At 41.9% G+C, this 27,331-nt stretch overlaps 2 protein-coding genes, 2 long non-coding RNA genes and 1 pseudogene across 12 annotated transcripts; 1 reads left to right on the forward strand and 4 right to left on the reverse strand.

The window, feature by feature from the left end:
- The first annotated feature begins 2,298 nt into the window (after nucleotides 1-2,298).
- Nucleotides 2,299-4,581, forward strand: LOC117562634 (THAP domain-containing protein 7-like). Of its 3 annotated transcripts, XR_004571598.1 has the most exons (5): nucleotides 2,299-2,574; nucleotides 2,817-3,536; nucleotides 3,753-3,835; nucleotides 3,968-4,286; nucleotides 4,461-4,581. XR_004571598.1 is itself a non-coding variant. In XM_034240450.1 (2 exons), the coding sequence occupies exons 1-2, from the start codon at nucleotides 2,370-2,372 to the stop codon at nucleotides 3,170-3,172; spliced, it is 561 nt and encodes a 186-aa protein (XP_034096341.1). In that variant the 5' UTR covers nucleotides 2,299-2,369; the 3' UTR covers nucleotides 3,173-3,589. The 3 variants fall into 3 exon arrangements, 1 of the variants encoding a protein (XP_034096341.1); XR_004571599.1 differs by lacking the exons at nucleotides 3,753-3,835; nucleotides 3,968-4,286; nucleotides 4,461-4,581 and adding an exon at nucleotides 3,661-3,730; XM_034240450.1 differs by lacking the exons at nucleotides 3,753-3,835; nucleotides 3,968-4,286; nucleotides 4,461-4,581 and having other exon boundaries at nucleotides 2,817-3,589.
- Nucleotides 3,939-8,334, reverse strand: LOC117562635. Its single transcript, XR_004571600.1, has 2 exons — nucleotides 8,187-8,334; nucleotides 3,939-4,170 (listed from the first exon to the last, which is right to left on the reverse strand). It is a non-coding gene; the product is annotated as an uncharacterized LOC117562635 (long non-coding RNA).
- A 2,878-nt stretch (nucleotides 8,335-11,212) lies between these two features.
- On the reverse strand, nucleotides 11,213-13,884 carry LOC117562643. The gene is made up of 3 exons (XR_004571602.1): nucleotides 13,822-13,884; nucleotides 11,612-11,954; nucleotides 11,213-11,278 (listed from the first exon to the last, which is right to left on the reverse strand). It is a non-coding gene; the product is annotated as an uncharacterized LOC117562643 (long non-coding RNA).
- A 673-nt stretch (nucleotides 13,885-14,557) lies between these two features.
- On the reverse strand, nucleotides 14,558-19,958 carry LOC117562640 (prelamin-A/C-like). 7 transcript variants are annotated; one of them, XM_034240460.1, is made up of 8 exons: nucleotides 19,755-19,958; nucleotides 18,113-18,151; nucleotides 17,999-18,064; nucleotides 17,389-17,556; nucleotides 16,528-16,686; nucleotides 16,212-16,319; nucleotides 15,998-16,107; nucleotides 14,558-14,674 (listed from the first exon to the last, which is right to left on the reverse strand). In XM_034240460.1, exons 1-8 carry the CDS (start codon nucleotides 19,797-19,799, stop codon nucleotides 14,644-14,646), a joined length of 726 nt encoding a protein of 241 aa, XP_034096351.1. In that variant the 5' UTR covers nucleotides 19,800-19,958; the 3' UTR covers nucleotides 14,558-14,643. The 7 variants fall into 7 exon arrangements, with proteins under 7 accessions (XP_034096351.1, XP_034096354.1, XP_034096353.1 ...); XM_034240463.1 differs by having other exon boundaries at nucleotides 17,999-18,053; nucleotides 18,102-18,151; XM_034240462.1 differs by having other exon boundaries at nucleotides 17,999-18,025; nucleotides 18,074-18,151.
- A 1,375-nt stretch (nucleotides 19,959-21,333) lies between these two features.
- Nucleotides 21,334-27,331, reverse strand: part of LOC117562644 — a 47,307-nt pseudogene continuing 41,309 nt past the window's right edge.

Consider the following 27,331-nt stretch of genomic DNA (forward strand, 5'->3'; position numbering starts at 1 on the left):
CGATTATACTGGAGCACCAACTAACGTTCATGACTTCAGACAACAACAAACCACAGTGAACAACAGTGGGAAATGTTGTTTTAAAAAACGGACGGATGGAAGCGTCGATAAGAGCACGGTTGTGTGCAAATTATGCAAAAAGGAATTCGCATATCACCGCAGCACCACCAGCCTCAAGTATCACCTCAATGCAAAACATATAGCAGCTAGCGTGGACGTTAGCCTCTTTTATCGCGTTCACACCAAAAGAGCTGGTACTAAAATTAGTTCATGAGAACCTTTTTACCCCCACGAAAGTCCCTGCTAGAGAGCAGAGAGCTGCTAGAGAGCAGGGACTTTCGTACGGCTCTCTTGTGAGAAAAGAGCTATATGTCTGATTGGCTGGGCGACCACGCCCCGTAAAACTCCAAAAAAGTTTTGTGAAGCCGCCATTTTATTATCCTCGCATTAGCATTATTAGCATTAGCCCAGCGCAGAAACGCAGAGAGACTAACTTATGGCAACACAAAATAAAACATGGGAGCGGTGGAGATGAGGAGGTGTCGGCGTTCTGGCAATTTACTCGGAAGGCTTCAGTAGAAGCTGCTGGGACTCCCAGCAGCTTCTACTGAAGCCAGTCCCTAACTCCGGGGACTTCCGGCTGGGGACTTTGGGCGGCAGTATACGCCGTGAAGTGGTTTGCGGCCTGCCAGTAAACCCAAAGCAGAAGAAGAAGAAGTGACGTCAGCGGCTTCATTTGCCTAATCCACTAATGTTCAAAGAGTTCTCATGAACTAAATTCTCATGAACCTTTGTGGGAAAAGTACTGCGGTGTGAATGCGCCTAATGGTATACTAAAATCCATGTGAAAAAAATTGCTTCTCACTGTTCTCAGGTCAAATATTTATATGTGATTAAAAATGCGATTAATTTCGATTAATTAATTACAAAGCCTCTAATTAATTAGATTAATTTTTTTAATCGAGTCCCGGCCCTAGTTATTATCTTTTAAGGTCTGTTAAATTGCTCACCATCAATACAAAAATGTATGTATGTGTATTTGCAGGTTAAGGGGAGATAAATGTAATGTCAATTTGACTTGCTTTTAGGGGGTAGTTTATATTGTTTGAAGGGGGGTTGTAGGAGCTACAGTTTGGAGAAACAGAGAGGAGAACCAGCAGACAGCTAAGCAATGCACTGCACTGCTGTGGACTTACACAGAACACAAATGCAACACTTTTGTTTTTGCTCCCATTTTTCATGAGATGAACTCAAAGATCTAAAACATTTTCTATAAACACAAAATAACCATTTATCTCAAATATTGTTCACAAATCTGAAAACATCTGTGAAAGTGAGCACTTCTCCTTTGCCGAGATAATCCATCCCACCTCACAGGTGTGGCATATCAAGATGCTGATTAGACAGCATGATTATTGCACAGGTGAGCCTTAGGCTGGCGTTGACGGTGTTGACGTTAACACGAATGCCCGTTAAGTTTGAACCCGCTCAGATGTAGCTTCAAACCCCCTGCTCAGTAGACGTTATAACTATGACTGCAAAATACACTCAATCACAAACAGAAGCTAGTATTGTCCTGGCAACACACCGTTGTTTGCTTGCAGTTCGCGCCAACACATTTGAAAAACACTGGGGTTCCTATGCAATGCAGAACATAACCCCTCGTCTGTAGCGTTTTGCTGCAAAATGCACTCAATCAAAAATCAAATCACCGTGTTATAATTGAAGTTTGAAGAAAATAAACGGTTAGTTTACCAGTGCTACAGATGTGATCCTCCGCTCATGTGCACACAGCTCCGTGGCAGGCAGACTTGAGACAGACTTGGCCGCACACCGAGCCGTAACCGTTAACCTGCAAAAACAGTAATCATTTTTAGCACGCTAACACGACTGCCCGTTAAATTTGAACCTGCTCAGATGTAGCTTCAAACCCCCTGCGTCACAACAGTTTGAATTAAAACGAAAATAAAGAGATCAGTTTTTAGCATGATACTTCAATAACGTTACTAGACTATTTAAATTAACTCTGCCAGTAGACGTTATAACTATGACTGCAAAATGCAATAAATCACAAACCGAAGCTAGTATTGTCCTGACAACACACCGTGTTATAATTGAAGTTTGAAGAAAATAAACGGTTAGCTTACCAGTGCAACAGATGTGATCCTCCGCTCATGTGCACACAGCTCGTGGTCCGTGGCAGGCAGACTTGAGATAGACTTTCCCGCGCACCGAGCCGTTAACCTGCTAAAAAGTGGCTGCTCCCGCGATAATTAAATAGTCCAATAGATACAGTCGGCAAGCGAGGGAACGCCCACAAAACGTCACATCCGGTTCGCGCCGAGGGGGAAAACAAACCGGCTTCCACAATGCCCAGGAGCTGCAGTGTGCCCTTTTGTACAACTAACAAGCTTAAAAATCCAAATCTAAAATGTTATATTTTGCCCAACGGGAGCACAGAGCCCAGGAGAAGAACCCGGTGGCTTCAAGCGATCCGTCGGGAGGGTGAGTTTGGCCACCTGTGGGATCCAAAATCCAAACATGTGTACGTCTGTAGTCAGCACTTCATTACAGGTATGACAACGTTATTCACACAATAACAGTGTTAAATTGTTTCGTAGTTAACATGAATGTTCAATTACTAGTTTTAAGAGAAGTTAACTAACTACTACGTTATGCAGGCTACCTTGCTTGAGTATACAAAAACACAGCTCTGCTAACAACATTGGTGGTAGCTTCCGAGCTTTCTGCAGTTAAAATGTATTTCACCCCCTTCTATCCCCTTCTCATTTCGTTTGTGAACTGTCTTGCCCTAGGCTTAAAAAACGAGGACATAGCCCACCCAGACTACACACCCTCGCTGTTCCCACATAAAAAGACAAAGTCTCCCAGGTCAGTACTTCAGAGGCTGGAGAGAAGGAGGAAGCGTGAGGGTGTTCAGTCTGCCCAACCAGAATCCCCAACATCAGAGGGCCCAGCACCAGAAGCCCCAACATCAGAAGCTCCCATACCTCTTCAGGAGTTAGAGAGAAAACAACTTTATGAAGAATTGGATAATTTAAGAAGAGAAAGAGATGAGGCCATGAAGGAGCGAGCTGAAGCCATCAGAGAATTGGAGACGTTGAAAATGTCGGTAAACAGAGAGAAAATGACACTAAATGTAAAGTCATGACAGGCCTGTCATGGACAGTATTTGACACTCTTCATCAGTACCTGGTACAGTTTGTTAAGTCACAGAAAACATCCAAGATGTCAACACAAGACCAGCTCTTTATTACTCTGGTGAAACTGCGGCAGAACCCCTCAACCGATATGATGTGTGGAATATTTGACCTGGCACATAGCACTTTCCTGGATGTATTCTCCCGATGGTTGGATTTGATGTACGCCAACATTTCTTTTTTGATTAAATGGCCTGATAGAGAGTGTATCAGAAGCACAGTACCAGCAGAGGTTCTCTTCCAGTACCCTAGAGTGACTGCAATTATCGACTGCTTTGAGATCAGAATTGAACACTCAAAGAAGCTGAAAACAAGGTGAGATATTTTTCTTTTTGATAGCATGCATAAAGTGTCAGGTTTTTGTAATACTTACCTGGCTGTCTGTGTATATGTACACAATTTATAGATAAGTATTACTAACGACTGTCTCTTCTCACAGAGCTATCACCTACTGAAAATACAAAAACTGGACTACAGTGAAGTATTTCATTGCATGTCACCCATCTGGCTCAATCACATATATCTCCAAAGGCTGGGCAGGGAGGGCTTCAGATGTGCATATTGTAAGGAACTCAGACTTCTTATCTCAGAAGTTCCACCATGCAGGAGATCAGGTAACAATTGAACTGTTTTTTTGTTTCTAATTTAAGTCTTATTTGTGAATTTATTATTTACCCATAGTTACCATTTTTGAGTTGCTGTTGAAGTAAAGTAGTGTTTTTAAGTATTTGTGATGTTTATTTCAGATTTTAGCCGACAGGGGCTTCACTTTGAAGGATGACTTTGCTGTTCTGGGTGCACAGCTCATCACACCGTCTTTCACGAGGGGCCGAAAACAACTGTCAGCCGAAGATGTTGCGATCTGTGGTCTGCAGAGAGAGTCATTGGGGCCCTGAAGAGCCGGTACCACATTCTGGATGGCCCACTTCCTCTGCGCCTGGTGAAGAGACTGCAGGATGAGAGACAGAAGAGAGAAGAGGCCATGATGGATAGGATTGTGCATGTCTGTGCAGCACTAATGAACCTGTCTGGCAGTGTCATGTACAACCGTTACAGAATCTGAGAGTAAGAACAAAATCAATGTGCAGTCATTTAATAATGAGCATCAGAGAACAATATTTTATGCAACTTTTTTATACAACAAAGAAGTCATTATTGTTCCAATTGTGCCATTTAACAGGTTTCAGTTGAGACATAATGGATCTTTCTAATCAAAACCACCTGTTTGTCTTTCCACAGGTCCCTGAACTGATCTCAGTGCTGCTCTGCTGCTGCACACCCTGTCACCCTGCCTCTGATACCTGTCGCCCTGCCTCTGATGCCTGTCACCCTCCCTCTGATGCCTGACGCTCTGCCTCTGATGCCTGTCACCCTGACGCTCTGCCTCTAATGCCTGACGCTCTGCCTCTGATGCCTGACGCTCTGCCTCTGATGCCTGTCACCCTCCCTCTGATGCCTGACGCTCTGCCTCTGATGCCTGTCACCCTGACGCTCTGCCTCTGATGCCTGACGCTCTGCCTCTGATGCCTGACGCTCTGCCTCTGATGCCTGTCACCCTGCCTCTGATGCCTGTCACCCTGCCTCTGATGCCTGTCACCCTGCCTCTGATGCCTGACGCTCTGCCTCTGATGCCTGTCGCCCTGCCTCTGATGCCTGTCACCCTGCCTCTGATGCCTGTCACCCTGCCTCTGATGCCTGTCGCCCTGCCTCTGATGCCTGTCACCGCTGCCTCTGATGCCTGTCACCCTGCCTCTGATGCCTGTCCCTGCCTCTGATGCCTGTCGCCCTGCCTCTGACGCCTGACGCTCTGCCTCTGATGCCTGACGCTCTGCCTCTGATGCCTGTCACCCTGCCTCTGATGCCTGTCGCTCTGCCTCTGATGCCTGTCACCCTGCCTCTGATGCCTGTCACCCTGCCTCTGATGCCTGTCGCCCTGCCTCTGATGCCTGTCGCCCTGCCTCTGATGCCTGACGCTCTGCCTCTGATGCCTGACGCTCTGCCTCTGATGCCTGACGCTCTGCCTCTGATGCCCTGTCGCTCTGCCTCTGATGCCTGAACGCTCTGCCTCTGATGCCTGACGCTCTGCCTCTGATGCCTGACGCTCTGCCTCTGATGCCTGTCGCCCTGCCTCTGATGCCTGACGCTCTGCCTCTGATGCCTGACGCTCTGCCTCTGATGCCTGACGCTCTGCCTCTGATGCCTGTCGCCCTGCCTCTGATGCCTGACGCTCTGCCTCTGATGCCTGACGCTCTGCCTCTGATGCCTGACGCTCTGCCTCTGACGCTCTGCCTCTGATGCCTGTCACCCTGCCTCTGATGCCTGACGCTCTGCCTCTGATGCCTGTCGCCCTGCCTCTGATGCCTGTCACCCTGCCTCTGATGCCTGACGCTCTGCCTCTGACGCCTGACGCTCTGCCTCTGACGCCTGACGCTCTGCCTCTGATGCCTGACGCTCTGCCTCTGATTTCTGACGCTCTGCCTCTGTTGCCTGACGCTCTGCCTCTGATGCCTGATGCTCTGCCTCTGACGCTCTGCCTCTGATGCCTGTCGCCCTGCCTCTGATGCCTGTCGCCCTGCCTCTGATGCCTGACGCTCTGCCTCTGATGCCTGACGCTCTGCCTCTGATGCTGACGCTCTGCCTCTGATGCCTGACGCTCTGCCTCTGATGCCTGTCACCCTGCCTCTGATGCCTGTCGCTCTGCCTCTGATGCCTGACGCTCTGCCTCTGACGCTCTGCCTCTGATGCCTGACGCTCTGCCTCTGATGCCTGTCGCCCTCCCTCTGATGCCTGACGCTCTGCCTCTGTCGCTCTGCCTCTGATGCCTGACGCTCTGCCTCTGATGCCTGTCACCCTGCCTCTGATGCCTGTCGCCCTGCCTCTGATGCCTGTCACCCTGCCTCTGATGCCTGTCACCCTGCCTCTGATGCCTGTCACCCTGCCTCTGATGCCTGTCACCCTGCCTCTGATGCCTGTCACCCTGCCTCTGATGCCTGTCGCCCTGCCTCTGATGCCTGTCACCCTGCCTCTGATGCCTGTCACCCTGCCTCTGATGCCTGTCGCCCTGCCTCTGATGCCTGTCACCCTGCCTCTGATGCCTGTCGCTCTGCCTCTGATGCCTGACGCCCTGCCTCTGATGCCTGACGCTCTGCCTCTGATGCCTGACGCCCTGCCTCTGATGCCTGACGCCCTGCCTCTGATGCCTGACGCTCTGCCTCTGATGCCTGACGCTCTGCCTCTGATGCCTGACGCTCTGCCTCTGATGCCTGACGCTCTGCCTCTGATGCCTGACGCTCTGCCTCTGATGCCTGACGCCCTGCCTCTGATGCCTGACGCTCTGCCTCTGTTGCCTGACGCTCTGCCTCTGACGCTCTGCCTCTGATGCCTGACGCTCTGCCTCTGATGCCTGACGCTCTGCCTCTGATGCCTGACGCTCTGCCTCTGATGCCTGATGTTCTGCCTCTGATGCCTGTCGCTCTGCCTCTGATGCCTGACGCTCTGCCTCTGATGCCTGACGCTCTGCCTCTGATGCCTGACGCTCTGCCTCTGATGCCTGACGCTCTGCCTCTGATGCCTGACGCTCTGCCTCTGATGCCTGACGCCCTGCCTCTGATGCCTGGCGCTCTGCCTCTGTTGCCTGACGCTCTGCCTCTGACGCTCTGCCTCTGATGCCTGACGCTCTGCCTCTGATGCCTGACGCTCTGCCTCTGATGCCTGAGTCGCTCTGCCTCTGATGCCTGACGCTCTGCCTCTGATGCCTGACGCTCTGCCTCTGTTGCCTGACGCTCTGCCTCTGATGCCTGACGCTCTGCCTCTGTTGCCTGACGCTCTGCCTCTGATGCCTGACGCTCTGCCTCTGATGCCTGACGCTCTGCCTCTGTTTCCTGACGCTCTGCCTCTGACGCTCTGCCTCTGATGCCTGACGCTCTGCCTCTGATGCCTGACGCTCTGCCTCTGATGCCTGACGCTCTGCCTCTGATGCCTGACGCTCTGCCTCTGTTTCCTGACGCTCTGCCTCTGACGCTCTGCCTCTGATGCCTGACGCTCTGCCTCTGTTGCCTGACGCTCTGCCTCTGACGCTCTGCCTCTGTTGCCTGACGCTCTGCCTCTGATGCCTGACGCTCTGCCTCTGTTTCCTGACGCTCTGCCTCTGACGCTCTGCCTCTGTTGCCTGACGCTCTGCCTCTGATGCCTGATGCTCTGCCTCTGATGCCTGACGCTCTGCCTCTGACGCTCTGCCTCTGATGCCTGACGCTCTGCCTCTGATGCCTGACGCTCTGCCTCTGTTGCCTGACGCTCTGCCTCTGACGCTCTGCCTCTGATGCCTGACGCTCTGCCCTCTGATGCCTGACGCTCTGCCTCTGATGCCTGACGCTCTGCCTCTGACGCTCTGCCTCTGATGCCTGACGCTCTGCCTCTGTTGCCTGACGCTCTGCCTCTGATGCCTGATGCTCTGCCTCTGTTGCCTGACGCTCTGCCTCTGATGCCTGACGCTCTGCCTCTGTTGCCTGACGCTCTGCCTCTGATGCCTGATGTTCTGCTGCCACTTGTGTTGCCTGATGGGTCACTCCCTGTGCTGCTTTCGACTGGACTGTGTTCTGCCTACTTAGCAGAAACATATACAGTGCTTATCATAAATGAGTACACCCCCTTTGTAAATAACACAAGAACAATTTGATCAACAATATCAACAATTATTATCTGATTAGTATCAAAGTCACAAGTATAGACAATATTGTCCAGCCCATTATTCATTCTATTTGTAGCCTATGTATGTTTTCATGTTGTAAATAAATGTATAGGCTTTGTGATATTTGATTTTGTACATATAGTCTAGTAGTCTATGTTGATACTAAATACAATAGCTATAATATGCTTCAAAATGAATTGGTATAAATAAATATGTAACTCTGTCACAGTGACTTATTTGTTGCCATTTTTACACTGATAGGAAATTCAACCACCTACCTGTGCATCTTTCAGCTCCCGAAGTTTGTGTAGTATGTGTTGTGACCAAAATGTTTGCATCACATTAATGGCACCACTGATGAAGTCCTCATCTCTTTGTACTCTGAATATCAGGCAGGTCTGAGGAGTCCAAGTGATGAAGTCTGCATACATCCGTTTGGTAATAAACATCTGCATTTGGACCTGTCAAATGCAATCATATGCAATGCAATCATCATAACACTAATATGTACATTATAGACAGTATGCCATCTGTGGATAATTATCTTGGATAATTGCACAAAATGCTCCAGACTTATTAGAGGTGTGCAGGTATATGCAGGTGAAATATTGAAATACCTGAGTGAAATATGCATGACTTCTCTTTAAGCTTGTCAGACTTTCCAGATGTCCTCTTTTGTCCTCAAGCCACTGTTGATACCCAGTAGAGGTGTCTTGCCCCCACCTGTAAGGACACTTAGCCTCTATAACACCCTCACCACAGCAGTCACAGGAAACATAGCCATCACATGAAACCCCCAGGTATGGCATAGTTTGGCAGATGCGGAAGCCAGCCTTTGCGGCTTCTCTGTCACCCTCCAGGATGGCTTTACATCACATCGAAACAGGTAGGTATCCGATGAAGGTAGTTTATGATGGAGCACAACTCCAACAAAGCCACTTGTAAAACAGTTGTGTGCCTCCAGGGACCGATAGTTCTTTAGGCGTGTGTGTGTAAATCCCTGCGTGATAACGTACCGAGTCGTCAATAACCAATATGTATATGCAGCTCATGATGGCTATTGTGCAATAACAACCATTGTGTGATGAACAAATTCACTAAAACGTGCTAATTTCCTTGTTAGACATATACATTATGTGAGGTTTAATTAATCAGTTAACGTGATTTGGCCTCTTACCGGGTGATTCAACCAGGTAGCAGAAGATATCAGGGAATGAAACTTCAGGCCATTCAGTCGGATCATTCGTCCACTCTTTAATAAGATATGGACAAGAATCCGATCCTATTAAATACAACATGTTAAGGTATCTATCCCTGGAAAATGGGCTGCAATGAATCAATGTATGACATGTTTGTTTAATATTTAAAATCCGCGCGCTTACAGTGCTCTGGGCGAGGGGGAAATGATTGTTTTCCCCCTCGAAATGCCCCGCCCCCAACTGTGACGCGACGCCGACTGTATGTATGAAATAACAGAAACAAACTCTACTGCTCAGTAGGCGTGTCTCAGTTCAGCGGCCGTTTCCTTCGGAGGCTGCGTTCGTTGACCGCTTGCGTCACTTCCGCCGAGAGGCTCCCAATTTTTTTTTAAATACAAGAACGTAACGGCCCGTCCACACGTAGTGGCGCGTTCGATTACTGTTTGGGCTGTCTGCCGTGGGCTGCATTCCACTCCAAATAGCCGGGCGGCCCCAGAATCCAAACGCCAGCTGTTTTATGGATTCTCATTTAATTTCCAAGAATATCTCAGTACTGGGTTATTTCCAATTTCAAAATAAACATATGTATTAAACAAATAGAAATAAGAAGTAAGTATATTATAGTATAATCAAGAATGAAAACATAAAAAAACATGATTTTAACACTGTCATGTTGTCATTTTAACTGTATTGTATTGTTTTATGTATTACAGTTTTTCTGTGTTCAAACCACAGTAATCTGTAAATTATACAATGAAATATCATTGTTTTAACATAATTCTTAATGTGAATTTAACAGTTTTGTTTGGTTCAGTACTTTACGAAATATTACTGTAAATTAAACACTGCTTCATTGTTTCTCTGTTTACAGTTTTTTGATGTCGTGATTTTACAGCTTTTCCCTGTTAATTTCACGGACTCTTTTTACAGTGTATGTTTATCTATCATAATAGTTAATGAAGAGAGGGACATTTAATTTGAGCCTCTGTGCTTCCCTTAGTGCTTCATAGGAGTGGGGGAAATAATCAATACAACATAGTATCGCGATATCTTGTGTCGCAATATTGTATCTATACACGGATACCAAGTATCAATATTTTATTATATAAACTTTTATCTTCGTATATATATATATTTTTTCTTCTATAAACTGTAGCATATCCCTCCGAAAGACGGTCGTATATAAAACGGGAAGTTACGTTAAGACATGTATACAATTGCAATGAAAGTAACACAAACAATGCCATCTCCTTTTCAGGTTCAAAGAACACACATTGGGTTATTTACATAAACTATTCATATTGCAAATACATGTTTTAACCAGGAAGGGAAGACTGACATGGATATGAGCCATGTGATTTGCTATATCGCAATATATCGTATCTCAATACTTAGCATATCAGAGAATCGCAATACTATCGTATTGTGGCTTAAGTATCGCAATAGTCTCGTATCGTGGGGAGCCTGGTGATTCCCACCCCTAGTGCTTACAAATAAATAAGAATTTAGTGCAAAAGAAACATTACAATTTGTATTTATTAAACAAAGAACAGGTGTATCAAATATGGAAAAAAGCAATTAAAGAACACTAATTTAATAAACAAAAAAGACTCAGATTTATCAGTTCAAATGATTATTTTTAAAGTTTCTTAAAGGTTATGAAATATGGCAAAATAATAAAAGAGCAAAGCAAATTAAAGAAAGTCGATATAATTAACAAAAATACTTGTTATTAATTACCTTTTTTAATGTGGATAAAATAAGGCAAAAGCCTGAATACATGTTATTTATTTTAACAGTCAATACAAAGTCAAGTCTACATTTGTAATGACTTGCAGTTAAACCTAGTGGGTTTATATTCTCACTTCCTTTAACACAGCATGTGACCTTTAACACAGCATGTGACCTGTAAAGTACTTCCTGTGAAATCCTTATTTGTCATCATGCGGTGATGAATGATAACTGAAACCATGAACTCAGGAAGCAGAACAAGTGACCGCAGCAACATCTGCATGAAAAACTCTCAACAGACATTATTTTATCAGACACCATTTTAAAAGATGTCTGTCTCTGATAAAAACACAATATTGCTGCAAGAAAATACTCACAGGATTTCCACTTCACTGTCTGAGGATCCATGAGTTCAGCTTTCTGAAGAAGGGAAACAGGAACTAAAGGAGGCAGACATCATTACATCCTGTAAATGTACAGTATCTCATCTTGTAAAGTGACGAGACAAACACCGTTTACAGTTAAGAAACACACCAGAAGGATCTTTGTGTGTGTGTGTATGTGTGTGTGTGTGTGTGTGTGTGTGTGTGTGTGTGTGTGTGTGTGTGTGTGTGTGTGTGTGTGTGTGTGTGTGTGTGTGTGCTCTCTGCTGTCTCTGATCATCCCATCTATTTATCACCAGATTGTAAAAGCAATGCATATTTGTATAAACTTAAATTAAAACGTTATAAAATCATGATAAATAGTGTATGAAGTGTATTTAGAGCATGCACCTTGTGCCCGGCGTCCTGCAGCAGCTTTGCAGCCGTCAGTCCTGCAGCCCCGGCCCGACAATGACCACGTGATGGGAGGAGTGGATGTGAGGAAGGCCGCTCTGCAGCGTCTTCAGGAGATTCTTGTAGTCTTTGTCCTGCTCCTGCAGACAGTCCTTCAGATGTTCCTCCAGATGTTCCTCCAGATGTTCCTTCAGATGTTCCTCCAGATGTTCCTCCAGATGTTCCTCCAGATGTTCCTCCAGATGATCCTCCAGATGTTCCTCCAGATGTTCCTCCACACTCCCAGCAGCTGATGATGTGTTTCTGAGACAGAGAGTGAGCAGCAGCAGCCGGACGACACCTGGAAACACAGATATTATTATTCAGGGGTGAAGGGGAGTCAATGGAGAGAGGGACATTTTAAATTGTGACTGTGCTTCCCTTGGTGCTTTACAACAAATACATATGAATTTAGTGCAAAAGAAACATTTATTATATTTGTTTAATGATTTATTAAACAAAGAACTGGTGTATAAAATATGGCAAAAATAATTAAAGAACACTAATTTAATAAACAAAAAAGACTCAGATGTATCAATTCAAATTAAGATTTTTTAAAGTTTTGTTTAGGGTTATAAAATATGGCAAAAATATTGAGAAAAAGTGCACAAAAAAACATTAAAGAAAGTCGATTACATTTCATAAAGATTATTTTAGCAACATGGAATTTCAAAGTGATTTACAATAAAAAATAAGAGATTAAAAAATATGGCAAAAATAATTAACACAAACTGCAAAAAAATGAAAGAAGGTCGATTTAATTAACAAAAATACTTGTTATTAATCATTATTCTGATGATTTCCTTTTGGAAGGGGGATACAATATGGCAAAAGCCTGAATACATGTTATTTATTTAAACAGTCAATAAAAAGAAAAAAACATTAAAACATTTTACAAAAAATCCAAACAAAACCTAATTCTTTTTTTTTTAATGACTTGAAGTTAAACCTAGTGGGTTTATATTCTCACTTATTTTAAAGGTCCCACATCATGGCCATTTCTACTGATCATAGTTCCATTGTTGAGGTCTACTAGAATAGATTTATATTGTTCAATGTTCCAATACCACATTGGTTCCTCATCCAGCATCTCTGTATAGTCTGTGTATTCACTCTCTGTCCTACACGGCTTGTTGGAGCTCCTGCCCTATCTAGTTGCACGCGCTACTAAAGAGAGGTGCTACCATGGAAATCAAACGATGGTGTAGCTGTAATAAAGTCCGAGTGGAAACAGTCGTGTGTAAATCTGATTTTGTCAGAAATCGGGAGAAATGCGGGAGAAATATGAAACCGGGAGGGTTGGCAAGTATGAGAGGGTTTTTGACTCTGCAGACCGTTTACATGCAGAAAAACCTTCATAACACACAAGGGGACGGGAAATAACCGGAAAAGCATGACATGTGACCTTTAACACAGCATGTGACCTGTAAAATACTTCCTGTGAAATCCTTATTTGTCATCATGCGGTGATGAATGATAACTGAAACCATGAACTCCGAAAGCAGAACAAGTGACCGCAGCAACATCTGCATGAAAAACTCTCAACAGACATTATTTTAGGGAATTTCCAAAGATGTCTGTCTCTGATATTTTGTAGTATCTCATCTTGTAAAGTGACGAGACAAACACCGTTTACAGTTATTAAGAAACACACCGGAAGGATCTTTCAGCCGCAGTATTACCTGTGAGTGTGTGTGTGTGTGTGTGTGTGTGTGTGTGTGTGTGTGTGTGGGTGTGTGTGTGTGTGTGTGTGTGTGTGTGCTCTCTGCTGTCTCTGATCATCCCATCTATTTATCACCAGATTGTAAAAGCAATACATATTTGTATAAACTTAAATTAAAACGTTATAAAATTAAACACATTTATAATATATATATATTTAAAAGCATATATTGGCTTATTATGTTTTCCTTTGTTTATCTTGTTTGATACATTTAATGTTTTCATATTCCTCCTCACATATATATATAAACATATATATATATATATTTATGTTTTCAATAAAGCTTTTAATATTGTATTTCTATTATGTTTACCTCAACTCTCCCTTCAGGGTCTGGTTACTTCCAATCTAGGCTGTGTCATCTTTATAAATTAATCTAAGACGCATCTTGCAGATAATATATCAATATTTTAATAAACTTAATAACAAATAAAAGTATGCTTACCTTTGTTGGAGCCTAAACAACAGATGGTGCCGTCACAGAGAGCTGAGGTGGAATCAAGCCCTCCTTTATACCCCAGAGTCTCCCTCTGACCTCAGAGGGCAGGACCTTTGCACCGGCCAAGGTTCTCTTTCCCAAGTCTTCACATTTATGATTCATTTAACAATCAGGTTGATGTCCTCTCGTGTTAACAATTATATTCCTTTAACACCTAGCATGCACTAGAACATCAGTGGAAATGTATTTTTGGGGGGATTGAGGGTATTCAAACACAAATCAGCCAAAAACAATATAATACAACAAAATGATGTGAAAATATTAATATTTTTAATTTGAAGGAGTTTGTATTCAACCTCTAGTTCCCTCTATATATACAAATATATATATATATATATATATGATTTTGTTTTACTAACTATACAACCAAATCAGTCGAAAATAAAAAAACTTAAAATATTGTTTCTGTTTATTTATTTTGGAAGACTTTAATAACTCACTGAGCAAAAAATAAAATTCTTACAAAGCTAATCTGTAAATAAATGGAAGAACAGGTATTAAAAACCTTGCTCAGTAAAATGTTATTTAATCCATGTTATCTTTTACTTGTTTGTATATGTGGTGAAAAGTGCAACTGTTAATGGACTGCATTATTACAGAGCTTAGATAAATCATTATAACCCATAAATCTCTTAGTCACCTTTCAAATATAAACTTTTAACACTCTGGAAGCATCATCAACGTTCACTTTATTTATTAAATATACGTTAAAATCAGGGTTTGTTTCTTCTCATATTGTAATCTCATCAGCTGGTCGACATGTGTGAATCATTTCTTGGTCATCTCGCCAAAAAGTGAACTTAAAAGAGGAAATAAAAGGCGGATTTATTTTATTATTGAGTCATTTGGGATTTCCTCCACTAACCAAGTGTTTTTTCGTTTCCTATTTCCTATTTATTTTTCATTGTGTATTTATTATTTGCTTATTTATTGTTCTGAGAAAGAATTGTTTCAGTCCTTTTGAACTGGTTGCTCAATCAGTTATATTAAAATATATATATATATATATATATATATATATATATGTGAACAGAGGGAAAAACTGTTCAAGTTAAACTGAAATGGTTAAAAGCAAATGTGTGAATTTATCAATATTGAAATACGTGAAATTGAATTAAATAAAAAACCTAATAAAAATGTTTTGGATAAAGTAAGTTAAATAAAGAATGAACAATAAAAATAAAAACAATTAAATAAAGATTTGTATTCAAACATAAGAATTAAAAATGTGGAGTAAAGATTTGAAAAAATAAAATATTATACCAACATATAGTAAGTTTTAATAAGTTGAATATTTGTAATAATACAAATAATTAAATATATGTTTAGATGAATACCATATTGTTATAATTAATATTAGAAATAGTAGTAGTAATTTATATGCAGGAATAAATTACATCAATTCATTTTGTTTTATTGTATTTTTATAAATTAAAAGTCAATTGACTTGAAAAACATTAATTGCATTTATAAGATCAAAAATCATCCGTTTGAATTTATTTAAATTCTAAAGTACATGATAACACCAAAAGCCGTGATACAGAGAGAGAGAAAGAGAGAATACTAAACCCCATTTCGTCATCTTCAGTGAAACTAAAACAAAGTGTTTTTGGAGCCCGTCCCAGAACCAGATGGCTCAGTTGGTGCAGAAATATAATTAAAACATATCACCTTCAAATTAAACATTATCTCTCACGGAACATTAAAAACATATTTAAAGTTAACATGGCCGTAAGCAAATATCAAAAGTGTACATGAGCATCATGTAAATACAAAAATAAAACACATTTTTACATCTTAACTACATAGACTTGAATAGTGAATTATATGTAGGCAATATACGCCGTCTGAGTCTTTCTGTTCCTGTGAGTAATGTTCAGATATGTTATAATGTTGTAACTTTCTTTCATGTCTTTTTGCTGTTAATCTGCCGATAAATCTGCTCCGTCCCTTCACACATCGTCTTCACAAAACGGGGGCAAATTCAAATACAACTCCAGCTATGTGTTGCTAGGCAGACAGTGAGCAGAAGTATATTTGCCCCTGTTGATAGATGCAGGGTAAGATAAGCACAATGACATCAGAAAGGAGGGTAGTTAAATATGTCAGGTTATGTTACAACCAGAATGAATTGATGGTGAACCACAGTCTGTCTCCGGTCTTCCAGGGCTTCAGGTCCTTCCACTCCAGCTCAGTGTTAGAACGATTGGGACCATAACCTGCTGCCCACATCTGTAAAATACAAAACCACAGACTTACAAGCAGAATCATTAAATCAAATAAATGAATGCAGGGAAAATGCAACAACACAAAGTGAAAAAACAAGAAAGACTCACAGTGACAAATCTTCCAGCCTTGAGTTTGAAAGATCGATCAAATGTGTACATGCAGGTTTTGTTGTCATTAACCTGCAGATGTAACTCCGCGTCTCCCAGAAGTTTGTCCTGAATGAAGTGAAATAAGGGGAGGGAGGATGAGAGACAGAAAGACCAACAACAAATTACACAAAAACAAGAGAAAAGGGGTTCTTAAGGTTAAACAGGTCATTATGAGAGTTTGAGAAGAAGAAGAATTCAACGGCTCATTTGGAGGATGTTTAAATGATAGTATTCACTCTCATAAAGCACTCAGAGATCATCCACACAACATTACCTCAGTCGTACTGTTTTTCAGACGGATACAGATGCCCTGTTGGCGGACCTCAATATTGAATCCTGTACGAGGGGTTCTGGCGTGGTTAAACACGGCACGGCTGCGGTGTGGTTCCACAGATTGAGAATTATAAAACTCTTCACATCTTCCTAGCTGAAACTAAGGGGGAGACAACACAGAACATAGGGCACCACTTTACAATAGGACTACCCTTATAAAGGATTCATAAAGGGTTTGTAATTAGGTTATGAATTAGGTTGTAAACACTTTATTAATCTTTAAGAACCATTTATAAACCAGTTCTAACATAGTTTTCATACATCAACACAGGCTCACTATTTGGCAAGATGACTAAGCCTTAGGTAGCCAATATAAGGCTTAGCAGTACAGATACATGTGGGCTCACTATTTGGCGAGCAACTGGTCACAGTTGCCCTGTTTATCTCATGTCTTATAAAAGCTAATTCATTTTTTATAACGTGTTCACAACCTGATTAATAAATTACAAACTATTCGTAAACCCTTGATAAGGGTAGTCTTATTGTAAAGTGGTACAGAAAATATTCATCCATCATCTTTGAACTCAGCTGTTTGATCCCTGTGACACGCTGAGATCCATCTCATTTGGTGTCTCAGTGTGTTTTCATGTAGTTTGAGTTGTCTTGGTCTCAAATATCAACTACTTGTAAAGAAGATTCAACTAAAGTGTGTGACAACAACAATATAAACAACGCATCTTATTGGTCCTTCACTTCTCTCTCATTCTCAGATTATCTCAAGGTTAGTTTGATCCCTTTAGCCTCTTGAAGAATCAATGTCTTTTGGAGAAGATGAAGTAAAGATTTGAATTAAGTTGTCCACCTTCTTTGCAAATCCCCAAGCTTCCTTTCCCCTCCGCTTCTTCTCATGGGGTTGCTGGTTGCCCTTGGAGACACCATATGAAGGAGATGAAGCATTGGGAGGAACTGTGTGCTTCAGGTCTTTCTCAGCGTCCTCTCTGCTGGTCTTCTTCTCTGGGACCATCAGAACCTGCAAGATAAAGAGAGATACAGACATTTGAACTTTTACATTTGACTTTTGAACTAATTTAACATGATATCCTTGTCTGGGTGAAAGCATATCCTGCTCTGCATCACATTTTCTCTCACAGGACAATACATAATTGATCTGCTTCACAGTAGCATTTCAGTACAGTTTGAGTTGGTTAGTTTTATCACTTTGGCCTCAGCAAAACATCTGTGTAATTCAGAACATTCAAAAATAGTTTTGGTAAGAAAAATAAATTCAAGGAAGCACTTTAAACTGACTGTGTGCTTCCGTCTTCCTGCAAACTGTGTTTGAATGAAGCTGACTGATATGTGAAGCAGCAGGAGCCTCTTCTAAAGGGCGCTGAACGTCTAGTTGATCCTGAACATGAGTCACTGCAGGACCTCATGCTGTGTGTGAAGGACTTTCAGTGGAGATGACAAACCTTTTTCTGCAGCTTCTCCTCCAGGATGTGAACGTTCCTCTCAGCTTCCTCCCTCCTCTGCTGCTCCTCCAGGATGTGAACTTTCCTCTCAGCTTCCTCCCTCCTCTGCTCCTCCTCCTTAAACTTCTGTCTGGACACCAGCAGCCGTTTTAACTGAAATACAGAGAGGCAGAGATCAGGAACATGTTGATTGGAGAATGTGACTCAACATGACAAATATCAAGGGGTCTGACTTTGTGATTTTTTACGATTTTTCGACTACAGTTGAGAATAGTTCTACAGCTTGAACAGAAACGGGTTGATGTGCCCTTAGCATTCGCCTATACTGCCTATACCAAGGGCCGGCCCTGGTGAAAACAATATGACATCAACAAAAAGCACCACACATGATGGTTACTTGTTATTATTTAGGGCTGCCTGTAGGGATCAGGTTTTTGCCAAAGCGAGCCCTTTTACTAGAATAATAATATGTTATGTATTATATCAACCGTATTGGTACAATGAGCGACATCTAGTGACGGATTTTGGAACACTGATCTGATATTTCTCATGGCAGTTAGACTCTAGAGACAAACCAGGGGACTTTATTTTTTAATCTGTGTCTGTCTATTTGGTGTAGTATTTGATCCAATATTACATTTGGTTTATATATTAGTCACTTTCTTATTAAATGCCAGGTTTTAGGCCGTGATTTAAACATCCAATCCTGAAAATAAAAATCAACCAGATTAATGTGTCTTTAATCCTGACTAGAGGTAAGTAAATCTGTATAGGAAGACGAGTTAAGGGATAGAGGAGAAAAGGTTATGGTATAATTACAGAGCCTGTCAATTTATAAATTGAGGAAATCAATGTTAGTCTGTTAACCAAAGTGCAGCCATCTATCTATCAACTATCTACTATCTATTATTAAAGATCAGAGGAAAAGAACGAGAGGGGTAAATCCGGAATAAAAAGAAAGAAGCAAAGAGATTGTAGAGCAGTGAGAAGGAAAAAAGCTTGGTGTGTCAATTCATTACATTGCCAGTATTTTTCATTGTTGTGAAAAAAGAATTGCCCCCTCGGATTTTTTAACAGCCCCCTCAGTCATTTCATCCTGGAGCCGGGCCTGGACCGATCTGATCGGAGCAACTGTGACAAATAATCCAACTGAAACCGGCATGGACAATGACTATGTTTTAAAAATGCGCTTATCCAGAAAAGCCTGGTTTGGACACTTTACGGGCAGAAGAAACATTTATAATAAAGAAGGAATTACATTTCTGTCTTTTTCTTCATGATGAATTGGAAATGGGGGACCCTGATGTAAACAAGACGAAAGTCTTTCTCTGGTCTGCATCCCCTTAACAATTGTATGTTTTGAGCTGTACTGTACTGTACCCAATATACAAGCTGTTAATAAACTTTTCAATCAATCAATATTTGTATGCCTTTAATAGCTACTAACTTGAATTTGTATTCAAATGAATTAATCAATTATGACAATCATGTATTGCGTTACAATTATATGTAATAAAAAATGTTGTAATTGTAATTGTGATATATTCGCTACACTCTCCATCATGACAACACTGCGTGGCACGCTCACGCTAAATACACAGCCTACACGTCACCGCGGCCCGCCCGTCCGTCTAACTGCCTCACAGAAACTAGCTAAACTCCCCCTAGTCTTCAGGTGCTAATTACGGCGGGTATTCACGCACTTACTACCGTAAACACCTGCAGCCTCAGCGTGCTCCCGAGCTACAACACTTACCCTCTTCATGGCTACTCCCAAACAATCAGTTGTGCGCTCCATCATGGCCCGCTGCCACACCCGCTAGCTGTGTGTTAAGTTCCTCTCCGCTACACAACATACTCCGCCCCATATGTTACAACCAGGCTCTTGCGCTGTAACAAAAAGTTGGCAGGCGAGATGAGGAAATATAACGATCCTTTATTAGTGGACACAAAAGTAAACAGCCGCGGTGGCTAGTCAGCTTGTGGGTGCAGCTCGTCAGTCCAGAGAGAGAGAGGAGAGAGAGAGAGAGAGAAGGAGAGAGAGAGAGGAGAAGGAGAGAGAGAGGAGAGAGAGAGAGAGAGAGAGAGGAGAGAGATGAGAGAGACAGAGAGAGATCGAGAGAGATGAGAAGAGAGAGAGAGAGCGAGCGAGAGACGTGATGCCGAGAGCGAGAGAGAGAGAGAGAGAGAGAGAGAGAGAGAGAGAGAGAGAGAGGAGAGAGAGAGAAGAGAGAGAGAGAGAGAGAGAGAGAGAGAGAGAGAGAGAGAGAGAGAGAGAGAGAGAGAGAGAGAATGTATTAATGATTATCCCCAGAGGTAACCAGGATGCTCAAAACCTCCACTGCCTCCCTCAGGCTCTGCAGGCTGGTCGATTAGTTACAGTTTACACTCAGGACTTCAGCCCAGAGTTCACTAAACTATTCTAGCAGAAACCTCTTTGGTTTTGGTGTCTGTTTTCTCCTGTTGGGCCTCCAGCATATATTTAAGCATATATTATATATTACATTACATTAATATTATATATAATAGGGGTGGGAATCACCAGGCTCCCCACGATACGATACTATCGCGATACTTATGCCACGATACGATAGTATATTGCGATATAGCAAATCATGTCCGTCTTCCCTTCCTGGTTAAAAAATGTATTTGCAATATGAATAGTTTATGTAAATAACCCAATGTGTGTTCTTTGAACCTGAAAAGGAGATGGCATTGTTTTTGTTACTTTCATTGCAACATGTCTTAACGTAACTTCCTGTTTTATTTAGACATGCTTTTATCTTGAAGGTGACTTTGCGCTATCAGCAGGAAGTTACTGTTCCCAAAGCAAAAACTTGACTGAGAAAAAGAACGGAGATAAAGTACAGATATTAACGGAGATATCAACATTTAAATACAGTGAAATCAAAAGATAAAGTTTACAATTAAGTATTAGCAAGAGGCACACGGTTAGTGTTAACTGTAATATATGGTTTGTCTTAATTCGTTTATATACTGTATTATAACTTCGCTAACTATGTTCACTTAAATGGTATTCTAAAGTAATGCTCACATGGATGAAGCTTAGAGGTATTTGTTGTTTTGTGTCTTTCTGTAGCTCTTACGTTGGTTTTTGGAGTTTTCAATAAATTACAAATCATCAGTCAAGTGTACGACCATCTTTCGGAAGGATCTGCTACAGTTTATATCATAAAATATCAATACTTGGTATCCATGTATCGATACAATATCGCCATGCAAAGTATAGCGATACTATGCTGTATCGATTATTTCCCCCACCCCTAATGTTTAATATATATCTCTAAATTACATAAATGCAGCTTTTCAATGAAACATTTTCTAGCGTAACTTTATTTCAGGTGGTTGAAAAAATGGGTATTTAATTGTCTTATTTATATTCATTTCTACTGATCATTTCACAACATATCAGCCTTTTAAACAGACTTATTACAGTAATGGATTTCCTTTATGTTGTGGTTGTAATGTATGTTGTACATTAACAACATTTATACTGTATATTTTATATAGTGCATATTATATCAATCTCAGGCCAATTTACCGGAATATATTTGGAATCATAGTCGAGGGCTGTTTGAGCTCTCTCCAGCTGGGGGAAGGAGATGTAGAGACAGATGAGTACCACATGAAACACTACAGCAGTGATAATGATAACATGTAAAGCCACAGTTACACTGAGTACAAACAAAGTAGCTTCAGTGCAGTGGGTCCTAAACATGGTGATGATTGAGTTCCTCAAACAGCTTCCTGACTGTCTGCAGGTTTACAGACGATCACATGAGAGGGGTCAATGAACCCAATGTCTATCTCTCTATTCACATGAAAAATAAAGTTCAAAGATGGAGACGTGAACCTCTCTGTTCTTGTTCCACAGATCTCCCTTCAGGCTCTGCAGCTCCTTCTCGTTCCTCTGTTTCTCTGCATGGAGATCCTGCAGCTCAGACTGTTTAGATTCAACCTGAAAGAACAGCAGGAAGATTAACATCATTTATTCACAGTCTAAAAGTAGGACTGTCTGGAGTTGGGCTCCACTTGGACCTGCACTGCAGGTTTGACCTTGTCTGCACTAAGGAGGACATTGAAAGAGACTTCAAACAGGAATCAATGTGTTTCATTATTGAAGTGGAGATGAACCTCTTTCTTCTTGTTCTGCAGCTGCTCTTCCAGAGTCTGGACTTCCTTCTCAGCATCCTTCCTCCTCCTCTGCTCCTCAAGCAGCTGCTGCTCAGATTGATTTTTCTATGAGAGGAACAGTCACGTTTCTTTAGTGATCATTTCTGAAGGTGCCACACAATGACACCTGTTTTCATGCATTTATGGCAGATCCTGTATCTTGATGTGAAAGTCTTCTGTGCTTCTTGCTAAGACTTCACTTTTCATGTTGTTGTTTCTCTACTTACCTTTTTCCTCTTCTTTCCTACGTTTCCCTTCAAAGCCTCCATCTGCACAGCGTCAGGTTTCATCAGCTGTCCTCTTTCTCCTTCATTGAGAAACTGATCTTCATCCGAACGCTTTCTCTTCGTCTCTGTGTGAAATTAAACGTGTGTTTAGATGTGTTGAAAGAGAATTAGAGGAACTTTAGGAAGGGATCGGAGCACATAAAACTGTTCAGGCTAAATGTAACTGAACAGTTGGGTGATTGGTCAACAGCTTAGAGATGTCCCGCCCCTAGTGCTAGCCACTAGAAGCGCGAGTGGTACATAGTGATGTTACCATGTTCAAAACAAAGGAATCCAATGGAGGCGTTTCAGGCGGGGGGGGGGGGGGGGGGGAGTTGTTGGGAGATATTGTAGCCTTTGCAGACCATTAACATGCACACAAACCTACAGAACATACAGCACTCAGCATAATAGGGCCCCTTTAAACAAACTGAATCAAATCGCCCGACTGTTAGTGACTTACTGAATATGTGTTCTCTCCACAGAAAGAAGAAAGAAACAGCCAGCAGTAACAGAATGCAAACAGCCAAACTGACGGCCAGACCAATAATGACGGAGAAGAACTGGACTGGAGCTTAAAGAAATCATCTGAAATGATAAAACACAGAACATCACAGCATTTATGTAAAAATGGACCTTAGATATTGGATATGTCAAATTAATATAATAGCTACTTTCAATTCTCAGAGAGATCAGAGAGCAGATGTAAGATGGTAGTTTATCCAACATGGCTTTGTAGATGAAAATGTACCCGTGACTGAGCCTCCGTACAGTTAGTGAAGGCAGACCTGCCCTGGCATACAGGGTACAGTGATGAGTTAATACTTTACAGTTAGTCACAAATCTCAGTGCACTGTGGTACGCGGCATCTAACTTGATTAGGTAATGGGCAGGTGCATTCATATAGATCAGATCCCCATAGTCCAGCACAGGTAAAAAGGTCACAGAGCCTCTTCCTGGCCTCAAGCGAGAAACAGGACTTGTTCCTGAAAACGAAACCTAGCCTAACCCTCAGCTTTTTAAGCAGGTTATTGACATGAAGTTTAAAAGAAAAGCAATCATCAAGCCAGATACCAAGGTAATTATAACATGCAACCACTTCAGGTACTCAGGTCCTTGCGTACTAACAATATCCAAAGTGGTCTCCGGTGTCTTTTTGGCTTTTGAAAAAAGCATTACTTTAGTTTTATCAACATTTAAAATAAGCTTAAGCTCCGCGAGCTGCGTCTCTATAATATTAAAAACAACCTGCAATTTAACAACAGCCTCCTCAATGGAGGGACCTGCACAGTACATCACGGTATCGTCCGCAAAAAAATGAAGTTGCTCCATCCACTTGTTGACCTAAGCTGTTGATGTAGATGGAGAATAAAAGTGGACCTAAAACAGAACCTTGAGGAACACCATTAGCCATGTTTAACCACTCAGAAGACAGCCCATCAAAGTGAACACATTGGGACCTTTCAGAGAGGTAGTTCACAAACCACCCACTGCATGGCTGGACATGCCAATACTGGCTAGCCTCTGCTTCAAGATATGATGATCAACGGTATCGAACGCTTTGGAAAGATCAATAAATAGAGATGCACAACTTTTTGTCTAAGATATCTGCAATATCATTCACTACTTTCATTGTGGCAGTGATGGTGCTGTGTTGCTTTCTGAAGCCTGACTGATGTTTACACAGGATGTCATTGTTACATAAAAACACCTTTACCTGCTCACTCACTAGGCGTTCAAGAACCATAACAAGAACTGACAATTTAGAGATGGGCCTATAATTATTTAATAAAGTGGCTTCCCCACCTTTTAGTAAAGGCAGGACAAAAGCTGACTTCCATATTTTTGGAGTTGTGTTAGTGCTGAGGGAGAGGTTACAAGTAGTAAGAGGTGGAGCAATACAATCTGCAGCTATCTTTAAAAAGAAAGGTTCTACGTTGTCCGGGCCAGCCGGTTTCTTCGGATCTAACTTGGTTAAGGCTTCATGAACAACATTAACAGTAAAAGGAGAGAAACTAAAAGGGTTTTCCAAATCACATTTTTCAGAGTCTGCTTCGGTGGTGTTCATGGAGCGCTGGAAATGAACAGAAAACAGATAAAAGCTGTGTTAACTTCCAGGGAAAAAGAGAGTAGTCAAACTAAAGGCATGAGTTATAATCGTTTGAACAGTACTAGTGCTGGAAGCTCCAATAAATGAAAAGAAAACTTTGCTGCCATCTTCTGTGCTCTACCAATAATTACACACAAATCAAAAAGACTACACCTGTTCGGTTTATTGTTAAGACTAACAGTCTATCTGTAAATATGGGTCTATAGGTCCTATAGACTATTATATTCAACAATGTTAATACTGTATACATTATAAATCAATGCAATTATAATCAACGTACAGTTGAAATGCAGTTTGAATCTGCACAACGTTTTCACTCTGACACAAAACACATTTTGTTATCTGTTCTTCTCTAAAGTTTTGGTTGACCGTAACTCATAATGCAGACCCACTTTCAAAACAAGTTTAACAATCTTTTTAATCTTGTGTTTTAAATGTTAGACGATGACCACATACCTGTTGGGTGTTGCTTGTCTCCGTCTCAACGTCTGTAAATCATTAACAGGCTCAAGTCTGTAAATCATTAACAACGTCTGTAAATCATTAACAAGCTCTTGCAGTATCAGGCAAATGACCACCCAATTCATTTCTTAAATCAAAGTTCTTAGAACCCAATATTTTGATATTCTTTTTTGCAACTGTCAGTGCAACTGTCTCAGCAAGAGACATGTCTTGCAAAAGCAGTATAATAGATTAAATGTTAGTTCATCTGTATTCACCATATTGTTTCCGACTTACACTTTGAGCGTCTCCGTTCATAAACATCTGGACTTTGCGCTCACTTGCCAGGTTAAAAAATAATAAAATATGTTCAGTTGAAAAGCAAATGTTCAATGATGAAGATGAGAGGCCTGATCTTTTACTGCAGGGGGCAGGATATCTCTGGTTTGATCAAATCTGCCAGGCTTTCTTTTATTGTGTGATTGGACAGACAGAGGACATCTTGGAAAGACTGCATCATGGCAGGACGTGTTGGAACCCCAAACCACATCCTCTGAGAGGAGGAAACCAACCAAGCTACAGATCAACTGATAGAAAATACCCCCAAGCAGGGCTGCACATAACTGGTGCGCAAGTGCGCATGCGCACCTCCGCCAAAAAAAGAGCACCGGGTCATTTGAAAAAAGGCGCATTTGCGGACCAACATTGAGAGAGAGAGAGAGAGGAGAGAGGGAGAGAGAGAAGGGAGAGAGAGAAGGGAGAAGAGAGAAGAGAGGAGAGAGAGAAAGATATTTGCGAGTTGCATATGAACTCAGCCCGTTGCACTGGCGTTATAGATGTTCGCCTAGGGTGCCAGATCTGTGGAGGCGCTGCGCTGGCAGCTCTGGGAGGGAAAAAAACATTTTTGACCGTTGGGGCTCATCCTAATTTTTGGCCTTGATGTAACAACATTCATAATTAAGTAAATGTAACACCCTTTTCACCGCGGTTACACTTTTCATTCGCCCTGTACGATGGGCGCTGTAAGTGATGAAAATGGGGGATGTTGGCTGATCTGGCACCCGCAGCTCACAGCCAAAATGCGAGTGAGCGAGGGAGGGTGCACCAGTTCCGGCGCTGTTGTTATTAGAATCTGGTGCTTGCTGCTCTAACAGATATAAGAAGAAGATGTTTCTACAATGATGTGGAGGGAGAGTCCTCTCCAGTCAGACTGAGAGGCTGATTACTACAGCTCAGTGAGGTAAAGGACTCTGAGTGTTTAGATAGTTCACTTTAGTCTAAGTTATCTCAGTGGGTCTCAAACGTTTTGATCACAATTTATGTAAACACATATTTCCAAGGCACTCCTTTATAATTATTGGGATAAACAGGTTTGAAATCATTCCAATGTATACTATAGGACAGTAACCAAAAATATCCTTTAAAACTGGAGAGATAAAAAAAATGCATAAATAAATAAATGTTAAGGTAAAATAAGATATGAATGAACAACACAAATAAAATAAGTTACATTAATTTGTTATTTGCTATGGTAGGTTACTGGTTACGTTCACATAGTTATTTGATTACATGTCTAAGATGACAACAGAGACTTTCGACCCAAACCCAGCTGTTGACTTGTGGATGCAAGCAGCTAATCGCAGACTCAACCAGAGAGGAAGAAGTAGGCCTACATCATCAGCTACCATGTCTGACAGAGAGGAAGACAGTGAGGAGAACAGTCAGGAGGGTAGTGATGACAGTTTGTAGGATTACTGGTCGTGCTAATATTGTCTTGTGTTCACCTCTGCATGTGTGTTCTGTGTTCACCTCTGCATGTGTGTTCTGTGTTCACCTCTGCATGTGTGTTCAGTGCCGTGTGTCTGGCAAATAAAGTCAAGACCCCCTCAAAAGTTACGGTTTATTTCATTTTAAGGATGAGCACCAAGCAACATCTCCAGGTGCTCCTTTGAGAACCAGGGCAAAAAAGTTATGTGCACCCCTGCCCCCAAGGATGCTGAAGCACCAGCTGCACCTAAAGTCCCTGGTGGAGGAATTCAATGTCACTCGGGCCAGAAAGGTTGTGTTGTACATGGACTGTGGGGCAATCACTCTACAAAGCTCTTGTGCACTGGGCATGACTGGAATGAAGAGGAGGAGAGCCACCAAGAACATCACAGAGGCAGCAGAGAAAGAATCAAGACGGCTCTGGGTCTGAAAAAGGTTTATGGGGAGGAGCAAATGTCTTCTGAACAAGTCAAGTCGTGATCTGATCATTAACGCTGAACACAGTTTTCAAAGATGAAACAATTTTGTATCTGAACATTTTAGGAAAAAAAAAAC

Source organism: Gymnodraco acuticeps, unplaced genomic scaffold (genome assembly GCF_902827175.1).
Source record: "Gymnodraco acuticeps unplaced genomic scaffold, fGymAcu1.1, whole genome shotgun sequence".
Classification (NCBI taxonomy): Eukaryota; Metazoa; Chordata; class Actinopteri; order Perciformes; family Bathydraconidae; genus Gymnodraco; species Gymnodraco acuticeps.

Bases quoted from the DNA above. Each gene is read 5' to 3' on its own strand.
- LOC117562634 (XM_034240450.1), top strand. From the start codon at position 2,370: ATGCCCAGGAGCTGCAGTGTGCCCTTTTGTACAACTAACAAGCTTAAA. The intron at 2,575-2,816 runs GTATGACAACGT...GTCTTGCCCTAG, and splicing joins TAGTCAGCACTTCATTACAG to GCTTAAAAAACGAGGACATA.
- LOC117562640 (XM_034240458.1), bottom strand. From the start codon at position 19,799: ATGATGGAGCGCACAACTGATTGTTTGGGAGTAGCCATGAAGAGG. The intron at 18,152-19,754 runs GTAAGTGTTGTA...TCTGTATTTCAG, and splicing joins TGGGAGTAGCCATGAAGAGG to TTAAAACGGCTGCTGGTGTC. The intron at 16,108-16,211 runs GTGAGTCTTTCT...TGTATTTTACAG, and splicing joins AGGCTGGAAGATTTGTCACT to ATGTGGGCAGCAGGTTATGG.